The sequence below is a fragment of the Lepidochelys olivacea genome (assembly GCF_965140295.1).
Source record: "Lepidochelys olivacea isolate rLepOli2 genome assembly, chromosome: 1".
Lineage (NCBI taxonomy): Eukaryota > Metazoa > Chordata > Testudines > Cheloniidae > Lepidochelys > Lepidochelys olivacea.
This window is the reverse complement of record NC_140411.1, coordinates 120,799,721-120,820,340: the sequence shown is the minus strand read 5'-3', so window position 1 is coordinate 120,820,340 and position 20,620 is coordinate 120,799,721. Positions and strand designations below refer to the sequence as shown.

The 20,620-nt window shown below is 45.5% G+C and overlaps 2 protein-coding genes across 6 annotated transcripts in view; one reads left to right on the top strand and one right to left on the bottom strand.

Moving 5' to 3' along the window:
- Positions 1-1,835, top strand: part of EIF5B (eukaryotic translation initiation factor 5B) — a 67,337-nt gene extending 65,502 nt beyond the window's left edge. The window contains exons 23-24 of the mRNA XM_084646236.1: positions 50-211; positions 1,050-1,835. Coding sequence (XP_084502362.1) covers positions 50-211; positions 1,050-1,157 — 270 coding nt within the window. The 3' untranslated portion in view covers positions 1,158-1,835. The remainder of the gene's footprint in view (positions 1-49; positions 212-1,049) is intronic.
- An 8,199-nt stretch (positions 1,836-10,034) lies between these two features.
- Positions 10,035-20,620, bottom strand: part of REV1 (REV1 DNA directed polymerase) — a 95,590-nt gene continuing 85,004 nt past the window's right edge. For 4 of the 5 annotated variants that reach the window (XM_084616759.1, XM_084616758.1, XM_084616757.1 and 1 more), the window contains one exon: positions 10,036-10,368. In XM_084616759.1, the coding sequence (XP_084472885.1) occupies positions 10,257-10,368 (112 nt within the window). In that variant the 3' untranslated portion in view covers positions 10,036-10,256. Of the gene's footprint in view, positions 10,369-20,620 lie in introns of all 5 variants that reach the window. The other variant, XM_084616760.1, reaches the window with a different exon arrangement.

The following is a 20,620-nucleotide window of genomic DNA, read 5'->3' as shown; positions in this document are numbered from 1 at the left end:
GGACAGAAGTTCCTTTGGGATGTGTAACAGCTTCTACGTTGTGTTACAGTTTGTTGAAATTGGAATAGTTACAAGTATCGAAGTGAACCACAAACAAGTGGATGTTGCAAAAAAAGGCCAAGAAGTCTGTGTGAAGATAGAACCTATTCCTGGTGAATCGCCTAAAATGTATGGACGACACTTTGAAGCGACAGATATCCTAGTCAGTAAGGTAAAATTTTCCTAGCAGAGATTTGCCCCCCCCTTTTTTTTTTAAAAAAGGCTGGTGGCATGTTGGTAACGTGACTTGAAGTGGAGGTTGGCCGGGAAAGCCTGAGGAATTCTAACATTCTCAGCACTGTACCCCCGGGCTAGTGGAGTGCACACATTGCATGGCACGGGTAGTACAGCTCCCCTTCTTGCGGAAATCTGCATTTCCTGACCGATGTTAGTGGCGCTGACATTGACCCTTGCAGTCGTGCTATTAAGAAGGCAAACTTTCATCACCAAAGGGATGAAACACTGGAACTAAGTACATCTTGCATCACCCTTCCTTCTGAGACTGAGGAAGTAAGTTAGCCAAGGGCAAAGGACTGTAGGGGAGTCTGTTCAGTGTGGTGAATGAATATATACAGCGTTCTGTAGTGCGTCCCTTTCTGTGTACAACTTTGCCCAGTTAGCACTCTGGACAGAACTGCCATGCCTCAAGACTTTACAGGACGTTAAAATCTAGCCGCTGCAGTTTGTCTGTTACGGGGGGCAAGATATAAACACGGATGATTCATTTACTCTAATCTCAGATTTTTAAAACTACTTTATTTGTATTACAGTAAGTACAAAGCCCCATTGGTTTAGGCACTATGCAAATGTAGTGAGACAGTCTTTGCTCCAAAGAGTTTACAATCTAGATAAGATAGGCAAAGTGGATTGTCCAGGTAGATAGCAGGTCGGGGCAAAGTTGGTATTAAAACCCTGATTTCCTCACACTAAACCACACTACCTTCAATATATTTGGGGAATAATTTCATTAAAACACTTGTTTCTAATATTCATATGTTGTGTATTTGCAGATTAGTCGTCAGTCCATTGATGCCCTGAAGAACTGGTTCAGAGATGAAATGCAGAAGTCTGACTGGCAGCTTATTGTAGAACTGAAGAAAGTGTTTGAAATAATTTAGGTTTTTGGTTTTTTGTTTTTTTTTTAAAAAGCAATGGGCAGGCTGGAATATTACTCACTATTCCTGTTCTAAAAATCGCCAACAAAGTCAGAGTATTGAAGAGACTGTTGGACTTATGTTTGGGAGGAAAATATGTGGATAAAATGTTTTCCATGAGAAACCAAGAAACTTACACTGGTTTGACAGTGGTCAATTTACATGTCCCCACGGTTCCACTGTGCCTGTTCACCTCTCCCACGGCCCTTCCCTTTTCGTGGCTGCTGTTTTAAAGTTTGCCCTTCCCCACCCTCCTAATCAACAAATAAATAAAAATTGAATTTTTATTACAGATCTAAAGCTTTCACTTTTATATTGATATCAGTACTGCAGTATTTGATTAACCAAGCTTTTGCAGACTTTGGTTCTCGGACATGTTTGATGTAAGAAATACTTCTTTATTTATGCATACCTCTCTCCCCCCTTGATTTCTTCCCCTCCACCTCCATTCTTCTGCTTTGTGCCTATAGGAATTTTTTAAAATAGAAGATTAGGTAATCAGATATTTCTGTATTTGCTTTGTGTGAAACAATGATGTAAAACATAGTTGGCCACCTTTAATTGCTTGTACAGTTCATGAAAGTCAACTTAATCTGTAATCATTACAAAGCAGAGCCACAAATAAAGGAAATGGACACATTAGCCCTTTTGTTATAACTCGTTTCAATAAATAAAGCATCTGATAGGCTGTTCTGTAAAAGTGAAGTTTACATCTGTAGTACCAGCAGATAAGGTAACAGAATTTTACAGGTCCATCGTTTTAAAGAGGGAAACCACCAAACCCCTCTCTCCTGCTGTGCTGCCAACCCCTACCAGCCAAGAAGAAAAAATTGTGGTCCAATAACACATTCATGGTTTAGGTTTGGGACTCCGATATTAAAAGCACCACACAGTGTGCTGTAATGCCAGAGGAGCTCTGGTAGAAATAAGTTTGAATAGAAATTCTGTTGTCTTGCCATTATTCAGAATGGTGCTAAGTAGGCATAACATGTTCTGATAGGCAGACAAAGCAAACGTGCTTTATCTCCAGCGGCTGAGCCAAACTTTTAGGTATTGCAGCAAAGTTATTGACTGGTTCAACAGCTGGGCACTTGATGGCAGATTCACCCAGTGCAAAACGGGCCAGCTAATTTTGACTGTGTGGTAGATGGAAATAAGTCTGTATTGTGGGTAGCCTTGATTTTTTCCCCCTTAAAAAGGACACTCAGCTCAGATTGTTAGATCCAGCCTAGATCAGCTAGAATTTCTTTTTCAGCTGTTGCTGAGTATATAGCCTTTGTGTGGTGTCAGAAACACTCCGATCAGTTAAAAGCTTATAAATGGAAATAAAGCAAACATGAGAATGTGACTTGCACATCCCTAAAACTAACTTGAAATATGGAATCCCACATTCCTGTTTGAAATTCACGGTTCAGAGAAAAGGTGCTATGTAATCAACTGTTAACCTGGATAAACGAATTCTGGTGGCAGTAACATAGTTCAAAGCCATCTTTTGCTTTTTAACTGCAATTTTGGATCAAAGTATTATAAGCCACTCTTGTATTATTTTTGCTAGTGTAGCTGTCTTATGAAGATAGCGAGCTCTGGCTGGATTGCCCTCTTCCCGCCCCCGCCCCCTGCCTTTTTTTTTTTTTTTTTTTTTTTTAGGGGTTGGAGGAACTCCCATTACAGGGCATCTTGGTTTAACTACTGTTCCCTGACGGATTATTTTGGACTATGGCGGCTTGAACAAAAATGCATTCTTGATGAGTGGACCCAGAAGCAAGCACCTTTTAATAATTAAAAGTGCAACAACACCAACAAAAAAGACTTTCAGGACTTTCAAGCTCACTTCTGGAAAGGGCTATGTTTCATTATGGTCTGAGCTTGGTAAAATTAAAGATCTATCCACCCCTCAATCCAGGCGTTCTCAATTGATGACGTCGGGTGTCTTTTCATAAAGATGAGAATAGACTGACCTGTACATGGGGGAGGAAGAGGAGCCTGTTACTAATCTGTTCTGTAAGCCTGGTTCTTTGAGATGTGTTGCTGCCTGTCCATTCCACTCTTGGGGTGTGCGCATGCCTAGTACCCTAGCATAGGAGATTTTTCCCTCAGTGGTACCTGTAAGGGCAGTGAATGCACCTGGTACTGCTCTGCAATGCTGTGAAGGAGTGGATCCCTCTGTTTCTTCTTACCAGACAGCCTTAGATATGCGTAGGAAGGAGGGTGCGTCATTGAATGGACACGTGCAACAGCCCAAAACACAGTTACAGGTTAGTAACCATTTTTATTTTGAGTGGTTGCATATGGGGGGAGGGTAGCTCAGTGGTTTGAGCACTGGCCTGCTAAACCCAAGGTTGAGAGTTCAATCCTTGAGGGGGCCATTTAGGAGGTTCTGGGGCAAAATGGGGGATTGGTCCTGCTTTGAGCAGGGGGTTGGACTAGATGACCTCCTGAGGTCCCTTCCAACTCTGATATTCTATTCTACGTCCATTCCACTTCTGGACTGACATGTGAGTCGCCTTGGGTGGGATTGGCCTCTATCTGAATAAAGATGGAAAGAACACACATGCAGAGCTGGCATCCCTTCTAGATTGTTGGGAGATGGCATAATGAGAAGCAAAAGTAGGTCCTGAAGATCAAGTTGTAGCTCTACAGGGGTCTGGTATAAGGTGCTTGAGCCAGAAAGGCTGCAGAAGCTGTGATCTTTTTAAATGAGCTAGCACCTTGGTCAGCAGAGTTAAATTGGCTAGGGAGTAGTAGCGCGCACACCTATACAAGAGGAAATCCACAATGAAATTCATGAAAGTCAACTTCATCCATCAAAAACAGTTGTGAGGATAATGTAAAGGGTTTAGTCCTATCCAAATAAAATGCTAACACTCTCCTAACGTAGCAGAAAGCCCGTACGCCTCTCGGTGGGGTGTGTTTGTTTTTTAAAGCACTGCAACTGTGCAGTTTCTGCGCACTAAGTGGCTTGGCAGTGTGGACGCCTCAGGAGTGACGGCACAGAAAGCTGCTTTATGGCCCGGAAGCTTGCCAGCGTCGACGAGGCCTAAGACTCCTGGGGGCCCTCGCACCAGCGTATCCAGGGCATGATGAATCGGGCTGTACGCTGAGCTCAGCCATTGTTGAGATGCAGCCGAACATGACTAGCCGTGTTAAGTACATGCGCCATGTGCCCCTGAGCCAAGCTGTGCTGTTGTGCTAGGATGAGCCTGCATGGCTAACGAAACAGCCAGCAATACCTGGACCTGTTTTGATGAAGGATAGCCCTGGCTGGCATAAAGTCCGAGACCGCTCCTATAAACTCTAGTCTGAGAGGTGTGACTTGGCTTCACTGATCAGCAATCCCAGTGCACCAAAGGCTGATTGGCTCTTGGCCACACTGGACAGCACCTGGCTCTTGGATTGGCCTCTCACCAACCAGCTGTTGAGGTATGTAGACGCTTGAATGCCTCATTTCCTCAGCAGTGCAGCCCCACCACCATGAGCTTTGTCAGAACATAGGAGCACAGGTCAGCCAAAGGGCAGGACTCCAAACTGATAGTAGGAGGGAATCAACCATAAATATGAGGACTTGCCTGTGGCTTTGGTGTATTACCACAGGCAAATACTTGTCCTTTAAGTCAAGGGCAGCATACCAGGTGGCAGGCTCTAGGGCTAATGGTAGCCAGTGCCACTTTATTTTCTTTATGTACGTGACTGCCTTTTGCTTTTAGCGAGAATAAAACCCCTTTCTTCTGTCAAGGAGGAAATTTCTCTATGACTCCCCTATAGAAGGTGATATTGCTCCTTCTGAAGGAGCAAGAACTTGTGAGTATAGTCCCTAAAAATGGAGGGGAAAGGAAGGGGAGTTAGAAATAAACTTAAGCATGTATCCCAATTCCACCATGCTTGGCAGTAGTGCTGTGGGTCCAAGCACTTGGGAAGTAGGAAAAAATGGCCAAGAGATGGTGACAAACTGGTACTATGGCCTCGAGGAGAGCATCAAACTGGCTGCTTGGTGTTCCCAGGGCATCTGTATAAGCTCACAGTGGCTGAAGAGTGAATCAGATGTGATGCCTTCCTGTAGTTTTTCCCTTTCCTTCTTGATTAGTCATGGTGTTGAGGTGTAAAAGGTGGCTAATGGGGGTACTACTGTGTTCAGATCTGCTGCTTCTTTGGAAGAGGACTGTAAATACCCAAAGACTTGAGTGTAGCCCTAGACTTCCTAAGACTGTGAAGCTTATCAGACTTCTGCAAAAAGTCGATCCTTCAAAAGGAAGCTCGTGAATGGTCTGTTGGACCTCTTGAGGAAGACCTGGTAACTGGAGCCATAATCACCTATGCAGTGCAATGGCTGATGCTGTGGCTCATGCAGCAGAATCTGCCATGTCCAGTACAACCTGAGGTAAGGTCCTGGCTACCAACTTTCCCTCATAGACTACAGGATGGCCTCTTGCAGCTTGTCTGCAAATTTTAAAACATGGTCACAGAGGATGAACTAATGTCTCCCCAATGCCTGCTGATGAGAAATCCAGAGTTGTAGTTCAGCTGTTGAATAAACTTTCCTGCCAATACGATTGTGCTTTGCATCTTTTGATTTAGGTGTTGATACCTGCTGACCCTGGCACCTACAAGAACCCCAAGATGGTAAAAAAAAAAAAAAAAAAAAAAAAAAAACCCGTACAGGGAGATATACCTCCACTCCATCCATTCAGTTGTAGGAGGCAGGGAAGCTGGCATTTGCCACAATACTTCTTTTAGCTTGAGTCTAGCCTCAATTATGAGGAGTGTCACTGGAGATGGCCCCCACAGAGCGGAAGCTCTCAACCAATCTGTATAAACTTGACTGAATTAGTTCCACCTAGCTAATAAGCTGCCCTCTTTAAGATGTCTTCATGGACCCTGTAGTCATCTGGGGGAGATGAGGAAACACCAACCCCCTACTGCAGGGGTGGGCCAACTATGGCGCGTGGGCCACATCTGGCCCTCAGCTCCTGCCAGCTGGGACAGCACATGGAGCCACCTGGTCACACTTTGGAGCCAGAGTGGGGGACATGCTTCCGGGAGCTGCTTGCGGTAAGCACTGCCCAGAGCATGCAGCCCTGAGCCCCACCCCCCATGCCCTGCTCCCCCTGCCACCCACCCCAGAGACCCCTCTTGTACTCCAGGCCCCTCATCCCCAAAGCCCCCCTCCCCCAAAACAGCCTGCCTGATCCCCCTCCTATCCTCTGAACCCATTGGTCCCAGCCCGGAGCCATCTCCTGCACCCCAACCCCCTCATCTCCAGCCTAACCTGGAGCCCCCTCCCACACCCTGAACGCCTTATTTCTGGCCCTCATGCCCTCCCACACCCCTACCCCCAATTCTGTGAGTATTCATGGCCCACCACACAATTTTTGTGGCCTACAGGCCATAAAGTTTGCCCACCCTTGTCCGGCACTGAGGCGGTGGAACTAAGGATGGCTGAGCTGGCGTTTCCCCCAGTTTGCTCAATAGGGGATTCACTGAGGTAGATAACCCATGTGCAGTACTGGGCTTCCTGCAACTCTTGCCCTGCAGTTGGTGATGTCTACTAGAGGATGTAGTGGGGTGGGTGCAGAGGCAATCTGGAGACAGGGAGAAACCCCCACAGGTTCCAATACAGCTATAGATATGGCACTGGAGCCCAATTTCTTCCCCCTCTCAGCTTCCCTCCTAGCAGACTAACAGGTGAAGACCATCTGAGGTACCATGTGCTGAATGCTAGCAGCTGGCAAATCTGTGCTAGAGCGTATCTGTCCATACTGGGCGAGATATTGCTTGGGCTGCTGGCAAAGCCGGCACTCAACTCACATGCCAGGTATTGACTGCAGCAAGAGATGTACATCAAGAGCTGCTCTTGCTGAGCCAAAGATGAGAGCATCGTAGAGGTCAGTTTCAACAGCAATGGGGGTTGATGCCCTCCTCCCCTCCCCCAGGCAGTATCGGCACAGGGGAGAGCCCTAGCACCCCACCCTCCTTCCCAGCTTGACTGGTGGATTTCAGGGGCAGGGACCTTGATCTCTTAGGCAATGCGACTCTATATCCAGTGCTGCCGCTTCAGTACCAGAGCAGATCAACACAGAATGACAGCAGCAGCGTGCCCCACCAAAATAGCGGGGGATGGGGCCTGCCTCGAATAGGAAGGCTCCCAGGGTGGGTGCAGAGCCACCTTCATACAAAGGAGCTTCAGTCTGACCTTCCTGATTTTAGTTCTGGGGTTAAAGTCCCTGCAGATTTGGCACCTCTCTGATGTGAGCTTCTAGGCCCTTTGAGGCAAGTCACTGACCAGCTTCGGTTTCTTGCATGTATTGGCAGGAGTGAAACAGAGGCATCCCTGACCCCAGGTGTTGATACCCAAAACTGGCAGGAACCAAAGTGTGCACAGACACAAAAGGAATCCTACTAGTAGAAAAATACACAAAGCCTCATAGAGCTATTAACGAGTGCCAACTCTATACAATAAAATACTAAGAGAAAGGGAAATGGTTGCCAACACCCATCACAGCAGCTAAGAAGGAGTTTGGGGGAGAGGAAAGGGGCTGTGACAAAGTGGGGCTTTATTCATCTTATGTTGCATGTGAGTCTTACTGTCCTATACTAATATGTGTATGTCAGTTCCCCAGTGTACTGCACTAATACTTCAGTGGTGGGAATTGGGTGTGTGATTTTTGCAGGGGCCCTCAGGGCAGGTGAGGCTGCCCCATTTGCACCCATGTAACCTGAAACCCAGGAGGAGGAATGTGACCATGGAAACAAGACAAAGAGATGGATGAGGAGCAACAGGGGTGTGGTGGGGGTCAGATGGCTGGAAGGCTGCGTGGGGGGGGACTGGAAGGGGGAAGTCCAGGGCATCTGGCCCAGGACTCCCAAAAAGGACTTGGTAGAAAGTCACTGATTTCTGTGCTAACAAGTTCTGTCCTACGCTGTGTTCCCATCGACGAATAAACCTTCTGTTTTTACTGGCTGCCTGAGTCACATCTGACTGCGGAGTTGGGGTGCAGGACCCTCTGGCTTCCCTAGGAGCTCCGCCCAGGCAGACTCCCTGAGGAAGGCGCACGGTGTGGAAGGCCGAATGCTCCGAGGTCAGACCCAGGAGGGTCGAAACTGTATAAGCTTCTTGCCCTCGAGACAGTCTGCTCAGGAGGCATGCTCCCCCCGAGTCCTGCCTGGCTTCATACGGAGTAGTTTCAGAGCACTCCATGACAGGGAGTGGGGAGGGCTGTGCTGCCCTTGACATTATTGTGCAGCAGTGGGCACATGCAACACCTGGCCAGATACCACTGAGGGAAAAATCTCCTATGCTAGCGTATCTTTTAGAAAGTTATATATACACTATCTCCAACAAAAGTTATGGGCTGGATGCAAAGATCTCCTAAAAGATATGCTCTAGGAACTATTTTGGGGAAGTTCTAGGACCTTTGTAATACAGGAGGTCAGCGTACATTATCACAATGGTTCCTTCTGGCTTTAGGGTTACTGAGTGAGGTTCTTTGGCCTGTGTTTCTGCAGGTGGTCAGACTAGACGATCATAATGGTCCCTTCATAATTTATGAAACTATGCTGCAGCAACTGAGCAAAAACAGTAGTAAACATTTACAAAGCACAATGCATCATATGATTGCAATTCAGGGCTGAAAACTAATACTGATATTCTTTCCCTTTAAATTGTTATTTGGGTCAGCTTCTATATAAAACATGTTTCAGAGTAGCAGCTGTGTTAGTCTGTGTCCACAAAAAGAAAAGGAGGACTTGGGGCACCTTAGAGACGAACGAATTTATTTGAGCATAAGCTTTCCTGAGCTACAGCTCACTTCATCGGATGCAACTGATGCATCCGATGAAGTGAGCTGAAGCTCAGGAAAGCTTATGCTCAAATAAATTTGTTCGTCTCTAAGGTGCCCCAAGTCCTCCTGTTCTTTTTATATAAAACATGTTGTTTTAATTGCTGCAGTCAACTACCATTTTGTGCTCACTGCATGCCTTTCACTCCCCAAACAAAGGAAACATGCCACAGCTGTTTTAATGTAACATACTCCATAATATTGTAAATTTACTGAAACCCCACAGTGGGCACGTCCCACCTAATGAAAAACCCGAGAAGTGATCAGGGTGGGAGCGGAGCTTGACAGGAGCTCTCTGTGCTCTTCCAGTTTTTTTCTGAGCCACCCATGCATGCCTCACTCTTATCCTTCCCCATCATGGGAAAAGAAGCGTGCAGCAAGGTCCCCAGTACGCAAACCCTGGATTCTGCAAAATAGGTAACAATGTGAAATGTTAAAGGAAAAACATACATGCAAGTAATGTAAAACTTTGTGACCACCCATCACTACTGTAACAGAGATTTTCTGAATGGGGCCACAGAAATCACAACAGTTTTATGTTCAATGTAGTTAAGAGTGTGCTACAGAGTGTATGGGACTTATGCTTTCATACTTTGTGGATCTACAAATGTACAGAACACAGTTTATGCATTAGTTCAATGGGTACTGGCTTTATAATCCCAAAGGCAAGAAAGATAAATTATTCAACCCAAAGCACTGCCTGTAGTTTTAAGCTGTCACACTCAAATGTATTCTAGACTACTGTGTACAAACAGGTACAATGATTCAAGGATTTTTCTCACAGAAATTTTTTTGAGAGAGCTAAATAAGCGCTTACCACTGCAGAGATTAGTAAAATGACTCAAAGCTACAGCTTTAATAAAGGGTTAGCTATATTCAAACTGAAGCATTGACAAAACGGAATCAGTACAAAAATATACATACAGTTCTTTATTAAACAACTGTAAACACTTCACTGTAAAAATCCATAAAACTTTATAAACAAACATTTTGCAAATAGATTCTATACTACAATAAAAGAATTTTAACACAGTTATTTACATGCAATACTGACAAATTTGGCACTTTTTGAAAAGAAATGTACAAAACACTTTTTTGTTTAAAAAGAAATTGAAAATTATAAAAACTCAGAGCCTTACTATCATGCACTTTGCAAATACCTCACAAGCACTTATGGCACAGCTAGCAGAGAGCTCCAGGCTCCCACCAAGCTCTTTATTACAAGTTAAGTTCAGATAACTTTTAATGTGCTTCCATAAGTTTGTTGTAAAACCACCTGAACATTGTCAAGAATGAAGTCAAATGCCATATTCCAAACGGATTCCACAGACTGCTGCATTAACCTGGGGGGGGGGGAGGGGGTGAAAAAAAGGAAGCCATGCTTAGAACAATAGAACAGTCATCCTTCCCAGGTCGATGTGTATTACAGTACAGGATGCTTTGGGAAGAATTTGTTTCCAATATCCAAAGTGAAAAAAATCCCACTAGAAATGAATCACAGCAGCGCAATATAAACAGTGTTTGGATTAGTTTTTAGTAAAACAACACACTAAAAATTATGATAAAGATTATTAAGAATTAATAATTATGCCAGAATTATGCCTCTACAACCTTAATTTGGCCCCTTTATGCATATGCATTACAATATATTCTTTAATTATATGATTGCTGAATTAAAGTTGCACAAACAACCTTAATTCTGGCATTTCCTAACTTTGGAGTTTACTACCTTAATAATGTTCTCCTAATGTAGTTTTTGTGTGTGTAATTTGCTGTGTTTTAAAAAAAGCAAAACCAACCAAGCCAACCCCCCCCGAAATTCCATGATGTGGCATCATACTGACATACCCCTGGGGCTCACCAACAGCAGTGAAACTTTTAGATTCATATAGACCTCTGCCACTGAGCTAACTGGATACCTGATGAGAGTGGCAGGTTGCTATCCTTTATGAGGCCCAGCAAGGAGAATGAGAGACCCTGCTAATGGGTTTCACAAATATTTGCTGAGACAGAGGAACGGTGACACTGATTCAGGGATCTTGTGTTCCATTCCAAACTCTAGGGGGGAGTGTACACTCTAATGGACATAGACTCTTCTGCCCATTTACCCCACACTTGACACCTTATGCACCATCCCTTCCAACCTGCCTCTATCCCGTCACTGACTCCTCGTCCCATTCCATTCTCCTCACCTAGTTAGTCCCAATCTCCACTCCCCAAGTTTCTGACCCAGTCTCCTTGCCCAGTAAGTCCCAGTCCCTCCCACTTCCCCGCTCAGCCAATTCCAGTTCCCTCCCCCACCTCCTGATCTCTCCCGCACTGAGCCTCCAGACTCCTGCCCCCCTCACCATTATGCATCCTAGTCTCCATCCCCAGCCTTCTCATTCAATCTCACTATCCTCATCTCCCTCTGCTCCTTGGCCCAGTGTTATTTGCTCAGTCAGTCTCAGTTCTCTCACTGTGCCCCAGCTCGTCAGATTTGTCTTCCTCCCGTCCACCTCCTTCAACCTGCCCCACCGGTTTCCAGCTCCAGCTTCCTCATTCAAGCTTCTTTGCTGCCATCCAGTCTTCTCACCCATTCCCCTCCTCAGCCCGAACTTCCCTGCCCAGCCAGCCGCAGCGCCCCATGCTTGCTTCCAGTCCCAGTCTCCACTCCCCATCTGTCTCAAACCCTCCAAACCCTCCCCTGCAATGCCAGACGTCAGTCTCTTATCCCCTCTGCATCTGAATCAGATGGCTTCCTCCTCCCTTCTGCCAACAGGGGGTCACTGAATGCCCAGAAGAGACAGTCTCAATGCTCTCAGTTCCAGTGCCCACTCTGGCCCAAAGCAGCCATTATGGAGAAAGTCCAGTTTTGGAGAGTCCCTAGTCTGGAGAGGGCTTACTCAGTTGCTCTGTGGGGCGACTCATGCACATTTTGATCACACACAGGAGCTGTAAGAGGCCCAAGCATGCTCAGTGAGGACGGAAGCCCCAGAGAACTTAGTTAAGCTCTAGCAAGTCTCTACTGAGCACCTGTGAACTCTGCTTTTTCAAAGGTTTATAAACTTGTCCTTATTTGGGCAGATTTTCACTAGAGCTTAAAAAAAAGTTGCCAGAATATTTTCAACACCGAAGAAAAACTTATTTTCCCCTAGCCTTGTTCTTGGAAACAGATGAACTGTTTTGGCTGAAATTTTCCAAAAAAATTCAGCCAGGGGCAGAATGGAAAATTTCAGCCTGAATGGTAAGTCTGTCGAAGTTATAAGCAACTGAAAACAGAGGTGCCACTAGTCCAGTCTATAATCAGTACAATCTTAGGTAATGCTCAGGCTGTTCTGAAGTTCAGAGGACTATATTTCTCCAAATATAAAGAACTTCCCAGCAACTTTTACAAATGTCAGTATTTTTACCATTAGGATTACAACATACAGATAAACAGGTTAACTGGTGACTCTCTCACAACCTTACCCCCAATAATGAAGGAATTTAAATGATAAATTTTTGGATTCTGACACTTCCCTCACACCAAGACATTTGGGCTGCATCTGTCTTCCTACAAGAATGCAATTCAGACATTTACACAGAGCTCTGGCATGTTACATTGGGTGCTTGGCTGGAGGCTGAAACATCAGTGCAAGGGCAGAAGAGGCATGTCCAAACCTAGAGATCCATGGACTTGTACCAGCTGCCTCTCTAGTATTTAAAATCCAGGAAGAAAGGTGTAAACAAAGGTTAGGACCCAGAAAACTGTCCAAAAATCAAACAGTGAGATTCTGTGCTGCATCTGTAAGAGGCGCTGCAAACAACTCAGAGCCTGGAGGAGGGAGCAGCCCCTACGTGACTAAAACTTTCTGATTCTGGGCTGCTACAGGGGTCAGAGTGACTTTCAGTGTAAACTTGGACAGCCCTGGAAGGCTGCCTAAATTACAGGTTGTATGTGGGCAAGCTGCTACTCTATCCCACACTTTCCCCACTCCCTGTCTTGCTCTGGTATACTCCCTATGCCAGGATTTGCGAAGAAGTCCTTTAGGACATCCTGACGCTGTCTTCCTCAGCTCCTCTGCAGATTAAGAATCAGGGCTCTTTATGTTGTTGTCTCCTTTACCTGGTGTACAGGGGCCAGAATGGGGGTGATAATGTCACCAGCTGTTTTTCCTTAAAAACTTAATGGGATTTTATGCCAGTTTAGTTCAGAATCTTACATAAAATACCCATCTGCTCTGTTAATTTCACAGTATGACTAATTATTTCTTATTAGTTTACAAAGGCCCAATGACATACAATAATGCATAGGCATAACTGAATAATATTTTGCATTTCTTTATGCCTATCTGATGATATCAACCCTGTGAAGTAGGTACTATTTCAATTTACAGGTGGAAAAGTTGAGGCACAATTAAGTGACTTGCTCAAATCACAGAGTTAATCAGTTGGAAATCCACTTCAGGTGACTCACAAGCAGTTCAATCCAGAGGTGGTTTAGAGTTCACCTGAAAAAAGATTCAAGGACATCAAATCTGAATCTGGCATTATCTCTAGAATGTTGAGATATGGCATAATGAGGTGCAAAGGCATGTACTGATGACCAAACTTGCAGCTCTGTGTAGGCACTTGAGCTAGAAAAAGCTGCAGAAGCCACCTGCAGTCTCGTCGACTGTGATACCACTCGGCTTAGTGGAGACACATTGGCAATGTCATGGCATAAACATATGCATCAGGAAATGCATGGCGAGATTTTGAATCGAGACTAGAAGATTCTTCATCCTGTCCGTAACGGTCATGAACAGTTTTGAGGATGACTTGAATGGTTTAGTCCTGTCCAAGTAAAAATAGAAGATTCTCTCTGCACATACAACGTATGGCATCTCACTTTATCCTTATGAGCATCAGGCTTGGGAAAGAAAGTTTGTAAGTATATTGCCTGATTGATGTGGAAAATGAGACACTTTAGTCAGAAATTTTGGATGTGATTGTAAGTATACTTTGTACTTATAAAAGACTGTATAAGGTGGGACAGTTACCAGGTCTCGCAATTCTCCCACTCTCCTCACAGAGATAATCACCACTAAAAAGGCTACTTTCATCAAAAGATGAAGCAATGAACAGGTAACCAGCAGTTCAAAGTGGGGACTCACAAACCTTGTTAACATCAGATTTAATCTTCAAGGGGGACAGGTTCCTTTACTTAGGGATATAACCTGTCCAGATCTTTCAAGAACCTGAGTGACATCAGATTGGAGAAAACTGAGTGATGAGCAACTAGAGGGTAGAAAGCAGAAACAGCCGCTAGCTGAACCCTGATGGAACTAATGGAAAGTCCTTGCTGTTTCAAGTGGAATAAATAATCCAGAACTTGTTGCATAGACGCCTGGATCAGTGAAACACCTTTGTGCTGAGACCATAAGAAGAACCATTTCCACTTCAACAGGTATGGGTACCTAGCATAAGGTTTTCTGCTATTCATGAGGATGTTTTGTAAATCCTTTGAACAGACCTCCTCCTCAGATGTTAACCATGGAGCATTCAGGCAGTAAGATGAAGAGCATCCAGGCTAGGATGAAGGAGATGTCCATGGTCCTGTGATTATGTATGGATATGTATTTCCCATACATATCCATACATAAAGGCTTGGGGGCGGGGGTCAGAGGTAAAGAAGGAGCTGAGGAATAGGGAAAATTGCTGGGGAGGAGCCTGGGTCTGAACTTGGAGGGCTGTTGGGTGTGGGTGGGAGAAGTATGGAACAGGGTTTTTGGGGGTGAAGGTGGGGCGGGAGGGGGAACTGTTAGGGAGCCTCTCCCATGCAGACCCTGGCTGATCACTAGCCTCTCTGTCAGGCACATTTGCCCCTGTCCCCATGTATCCCTATACCCTCCTCTGTCCCCATGTGGCCCTGTACCCCCACTCAGCCACCCCTCTCCCACCATACGTCTCTGCACCCTCCTGCTCCTGTGTTCCTGCACCCCCACTGCCATTCAGCCCCCGCCTCAGTCTGTCCCCTCCACTAGCCCTTCTGAAACGTATGTGATCCCCACAGAAACCCATGTACCCCACGCTGTCCATCCCCCCATAGCCTGTGCATCCTGACCTGGCCCAACAGGCAGGGCACTGTGAGGAACGCAGTCTCTTCACTTCCCTATCAGCAGCTGGGGCTGCTCCCACCTGGAAGCAGATGCTCTCTGTTCTGGTGCCACAGCAGCCCCTGGTGGGTGAAGGGCAAAAAGCGTAACTGCAGCACTGCTCCAGCAGAATGTATTTTCTGCAGAGAAAAAAAAAATTCTGTACGGGACATGAATTCTGTACATGTGCAGCGGCACAGAATTCCCCCAGGAGAAAGCACTGTCCATAAGCACTCGTAAATTCTTTCCCCAATGTTGGTGAGGAAAGCCTGACAAGCTAGATGCATGGATCTCAACTCTCTCACATTTTTGTGGAGAGCTAAATCTTGGACAGACCAGAAAGCTTGAGTCATGGATTTCCCAGGTGAACCTAGAGAAGCATCTGTACTCAGAGTCAATGTGGGTTGTGGGGGGACAAAGGGAACTCCCTCACATATGTTGGCTGGGTTCATTCGCCAGTCCAAAATGGCTAGGACTCCTGTGGGCTCTTGAACTAGCATGTCCAGTGGGTGACAAATCAGAAGGTACATCAAGCTCACCCACATCTAAAACTTCCTGAGATGAAGTCTGGCATGCCAAACCACACATGTACATGAGGCCTGAGACAGATCCTTACAGTCATAGTGGGATGGACATTTAAGTCTAAGAAAATGGCTAACAGTCTGAAATCTGGTTTTTGTGGGAAGAAAACCCCGACTGCTGTAGAGTCCAGGACCACTAATATCTTCTGATCGGGGGAAGTGCTGACTTGTCCTTGTTGATTGGCTGCCCCAGAACTCTAAAGGACTAGATCATTGCAACACTGAATTTTACTTGGCTCTTGGACTGACCTCCCACCAACCAATTGTCCAGGTATGGAAATATTTGTACTCCTGTTTTCCTTAGGAATGCAGCCACAACCACATGCATTTTGTAAATACTTGCAGGGTCATGGACAGACTGAAAAGTAGGACTATAAACGGATAATGGGAGTCACTGACCATAAATCTTAGGAATTTTTCTGTGGCTTTGAGGATAGAAACACGAATCCTTCAAGTTGAGGGCAGTGTACCACCTGCCAGGATCCAGGGAATAGATTAGAAAGGCTCCGGCGATCATGCGAAATTTTATTTTCTTTACATATTTGTTCAGCTCTCACAGGTCTAGTAAGGGCCTAAGACCTCATTTTGCCTTTGGAATTAGAGAGTAGCATGAATAAAACCCTTTCCCTCTGTATAAAGTAGGAATCTCTTCTACAGTTCCCAACGTGAGACTGGACCTCCAGAAGGAGGACCACTTTGTGAGAGTGGTCCCTGAAGACGGACTGGGAAGGGAGGGGAGGAAGGGTAGAAACACAACCTTCAGTTTATCCCAGTTCCACAGTGCTTAGGACCCACTACTCTATGGTAATATGGGTCCAAGCACATAGGAAGTGGAATAGCCTGTCAGAAAAAAACAGGGATAGGAGAAGCTGGCATAAGGCAAACTGGTAAGCTATCCTCAACAGGGCAGTCAAACAGACTGCTTGGTATATCCAGGCTGTCTCTAGATGAGCTCACTGTAGACAAAAAGTGATGAGGGGGTGGTCTTATATGACTCTTCCCTTTCCTCCTGGACTGGTCAAATAGCCTAAATATAAAGGGCTGGTAACAGTGAAATGACTCAGGGCAGAATTGCTTTTTTCGTGTGGAGTGGAGTATAAAACCTCAAAAGACTTCAATGTAGCTCTGGAGTTCTTCAGACTGTGGAACTTATCAACATTCTTGGGAAAAGAGGGTCGGTATCTCAAAAGGGAGATTTTGCATATTCTGCTGGACCTCCTGTGGAAGACCTGATGATTGAAGCCACAAACATCTCTGCTCAGTCCTTTTGGCTGTTGGTGGCAGAGAAGATGGTTTTTGCCAACAAACCCTTCTGAGCTCTAGAATGACCTCATTTATAGGCAGAGCAACTCAGGAGGGCCTGGCTGAACACCAAAATTCCTCCAATCATAGAATATCAGGGTTGGAAGGGACCTCAGGAGGTCATCTAGTCCAATCCCCTGCTCAAAGCAAGACCAATCCCCAACTAAATCATCCCAGCCAGGGCTTTGACAAGCATGACCTTAAAAACCTTAAAGGAAGGAGATTCCACCACCTCTGTAGGTAACACATTCCATTGCTTCACCACTCTCCTAGTGAAAAAGTTTTTCCTAATATTCAACCTAAACCTCCCGCACTGCAACTTGAGACTATTACTCCTTGTTCTGTCATCTGGTACCACTGAGAACAGTCTAGATCCATCCTCTTTGGAACCCCCTTTCAGGTAGTTGAAAGTAGCTATCAAATCCCCCAGTCTTCTCTTCTGCAGACTAAATAATCCCAGTTCCCTCAGCCTCTCCTCATAAGTCATGTGTTCCAGCCAGCTAATTATTATTGTTGCCCTCCGCTGGACCCTTTCCAATTTTTCCACATCCTTCTTGTAGTGTAGGGACCAAAACTGGACACAGTACTCCAGATGAGGCCTCACCAATGTCAAATAGAGGGGAATGATCACGTCACTCGATCTGCTGGCAATGCCCCTACTTATACAGCCCAAAATGCCATTAGCCTTCTTGGTAACAAGGGCACACTGTTGACTCATATCCAGCTTCTCATCCACTGTAACCCCTAGGTCCTTTTCTGCAGAACTGCTGCCTAGCCACTCAGTCCCTAGTCTGTAGCAGTGCATGGGATTCTTCCGTCCTAAGTGCAGGACTCTGCACTTGTCCCTGTTGAACCTCATCACATTTCTTTTGGCCCAACCCTTTAATTTGTCTAGGTCCCTCTGTATCCTATCCCTACCCTCCAGCGTATCTACCATTCCTCCCAGTTTAGTGTCATCTGCAAACTTGCTGAAGGTGAAATCCACACCATCCTCTAGATCATTAATGAAGATATTGAACAAAACTGGCCCAAGGACCAACCCTTGGGCTCTCCGCTTGATACGGGCTGCCAACTAGACACGGAGCCATTGATCACTACCCCTTGAGCCCGACGATCTAGCCAGCTTTCTATCCACCTTATAGTTCATTCTTCCAGCCCATACTTCTTTAATTTGCTGGCAATCTGTGAGAGCTCTCCTGAACTACCTCCACTGTGTGTCCAGGGAGGAAGACACCCTCTTCAACAGGTCTTGATAGGACCTTATACAACCTGATGAAGTGAGGATACACCAGATATCACCACCTCATCAGGTGATGAGGAGGAGGAATACAAAGCAAGCTGCAGTGAAGCTTTCTGGAACTCCTTCAACGGAGGTCTTGCTGAGGCAGTTTACTCTTGCTCGGCACCCAACTTGGCACCCAGGGTAACTTCATGAGCCTCCTCATGTGAACTACCCCGGAATCTACTTGGAGATCTGGAGGAAGAAGGGTTTGCAGGGAGGATCTGGGTGTGGAAGGAAATCTCCACAGATTCCAATACGGCCACTGATAGGGCACTGGACCAAGGATCCATGTCCCTTGACGAACATGGAACCTCTGCTAGAAAACATTTTGATGACGGAGAGCAATGCCTCCTATCTCGAGATAGACACACATTAGCCAACTTCCAATTCTGAAAATGAGCCTGAGTCACCCAACCAGGTGCAGAAGAGCACTGGCAAGATTCCAGAGATGACAGTATTGAGATAAGCATACTGGGCTCACCTCAAAATAGCACTGGACAACAGTGTGCAGAAGGATCTAAAGCAGTCAACGGTATTGAAAGCTGACCTATATCTACAAGTAAGTACAATGCAGTCTATGGGGTTATTGGTACTGGACAAGATGTCTCCTATACTACTGGAGAGGCCAGTACCAAGAGACACAGGAGATCTCGTGCTGCCGTATATGCCTCCAATGTCATCAACATGGAGGGGTTCTCCTTATGCTGCTGCTGTTGCATTGAAGAGGTTGGTATTACAGCATCAGTCAATCGCAATGACACAGACACCAGTGCTGATGATCCCAATTTAGATGCTACTGGCACAGGTGAGTACCTCCTCTCCAGCACTCTACTCTACTTCCCAGCTTGTTTACTGGTTGACTGTGCCGGGGACCTTGATCTCTTGGAGGATGAGTCCTTTGCAGCACTATGCCAATGTTTTTTTCTCCGTACCAGGGAAGGATAGCTGTGCCAAGACTCTGCAACGTGCAGAAGGGCATTTCTGACAGAAGTAGATATGCTTGGTAAGGCTCTAATGATAGATGCAGGGCAGCCTTTACTAGAAGGCGACAGAGCTTCACTGCCCTAAACTTTTTGGGGCTTAAGTCCCTGAAGATCTTGCACCTGTCCCAGACATGACCCTTGTCAAGGGACTTTAAACTCTGAGAAGGATGGTCACTCACCAACATGGATTTCCTGCAGTCAGTGCAAGGCTTAAAGCTCGGAGACAGAGGCATTTCCTGGTACCAGACATCAGCATCCAGAAGAATCAGGAAGCAACAGTTCACCAAAGTACAAAACAACTAAGAAATGTAACATACACTAACCTAACTATGAATGAGTACCAAACTATATATAAGAGTACCAAACTATATACATTGAAAAGGACAATACTTGTAGAAACAAGCTAATACAATGACTACAAAACAAGGGTGATAAGAAGGAACTGAGGAGGATTGGGGATGGCTCCGCCCTTTATACTAACAAGCAACAGCATGAGGCAGCAGAGGGCACATGTGGCACCCGACAGATACCACTAAGGGAAAAGTCTCGGACTCTGGTGCACTGGGCACGCACACCTCTGAAGTGGAACGGACATGTGCAATCACTCAGAAAGAAGTCCATCCTTTGTTCGAAAAGCATTCCGCTTTTTAGCTAATGCTACTGTCATAAATATAAAGGGAAGGGTAAACCCCTTTAAAATCCCTCCTGGCCAGAGGAAAAATCCTCTCACCTGTAAAGGGTTAAGAAGCTAAAGGTAACCTTGCTGGCACCTGACCAAAATGACCAATGAGGAGACAAGATACTTTCAAAAAGCTGGGAGGAGGGAGAGAAACAAAGGGTCTGTGTCTGTCTATATGCTGCTTTTGCTGGGGATAGAACAGGAATGGAGTCTTAGAACTTTTAGTAAGTAATCTAGCTAGATATGTGTTAGATTATGATTTCTTTAAATGGCTGAGAAAGGAACTGTGCTGAATAGAATGACTATTTCTGTCTGTGTGTCTTTTTTGTAACTTAAGGTTTTGCCTAGAGGGATTCTCTGTGTTTTGAATCTAATTACCCTGTAAGGTATCGACCATCCTGATCTTACAGAAGTGATTCCTTTACTTCTATTTCTATTAAAAGTCTTCTTGTAAGAAAACTGAATGCTTTTTCATTGTTCTCAGATCCAAGGGTTTGGGTCTGTGGTCCCCTATGCAAATTGGTGAGGATTTTTACCAAACCTTTCCCAGGAAGTGGGGTGCAAGGGTTGGGAGGATTTTGGGGGGAAAGACGTGTCCAAACTATGTTTCCCAGTAAACCCAGTTAGAGTTTGGTGGTGGCAGTGGATATTCCAAGGACATAGGATAAAA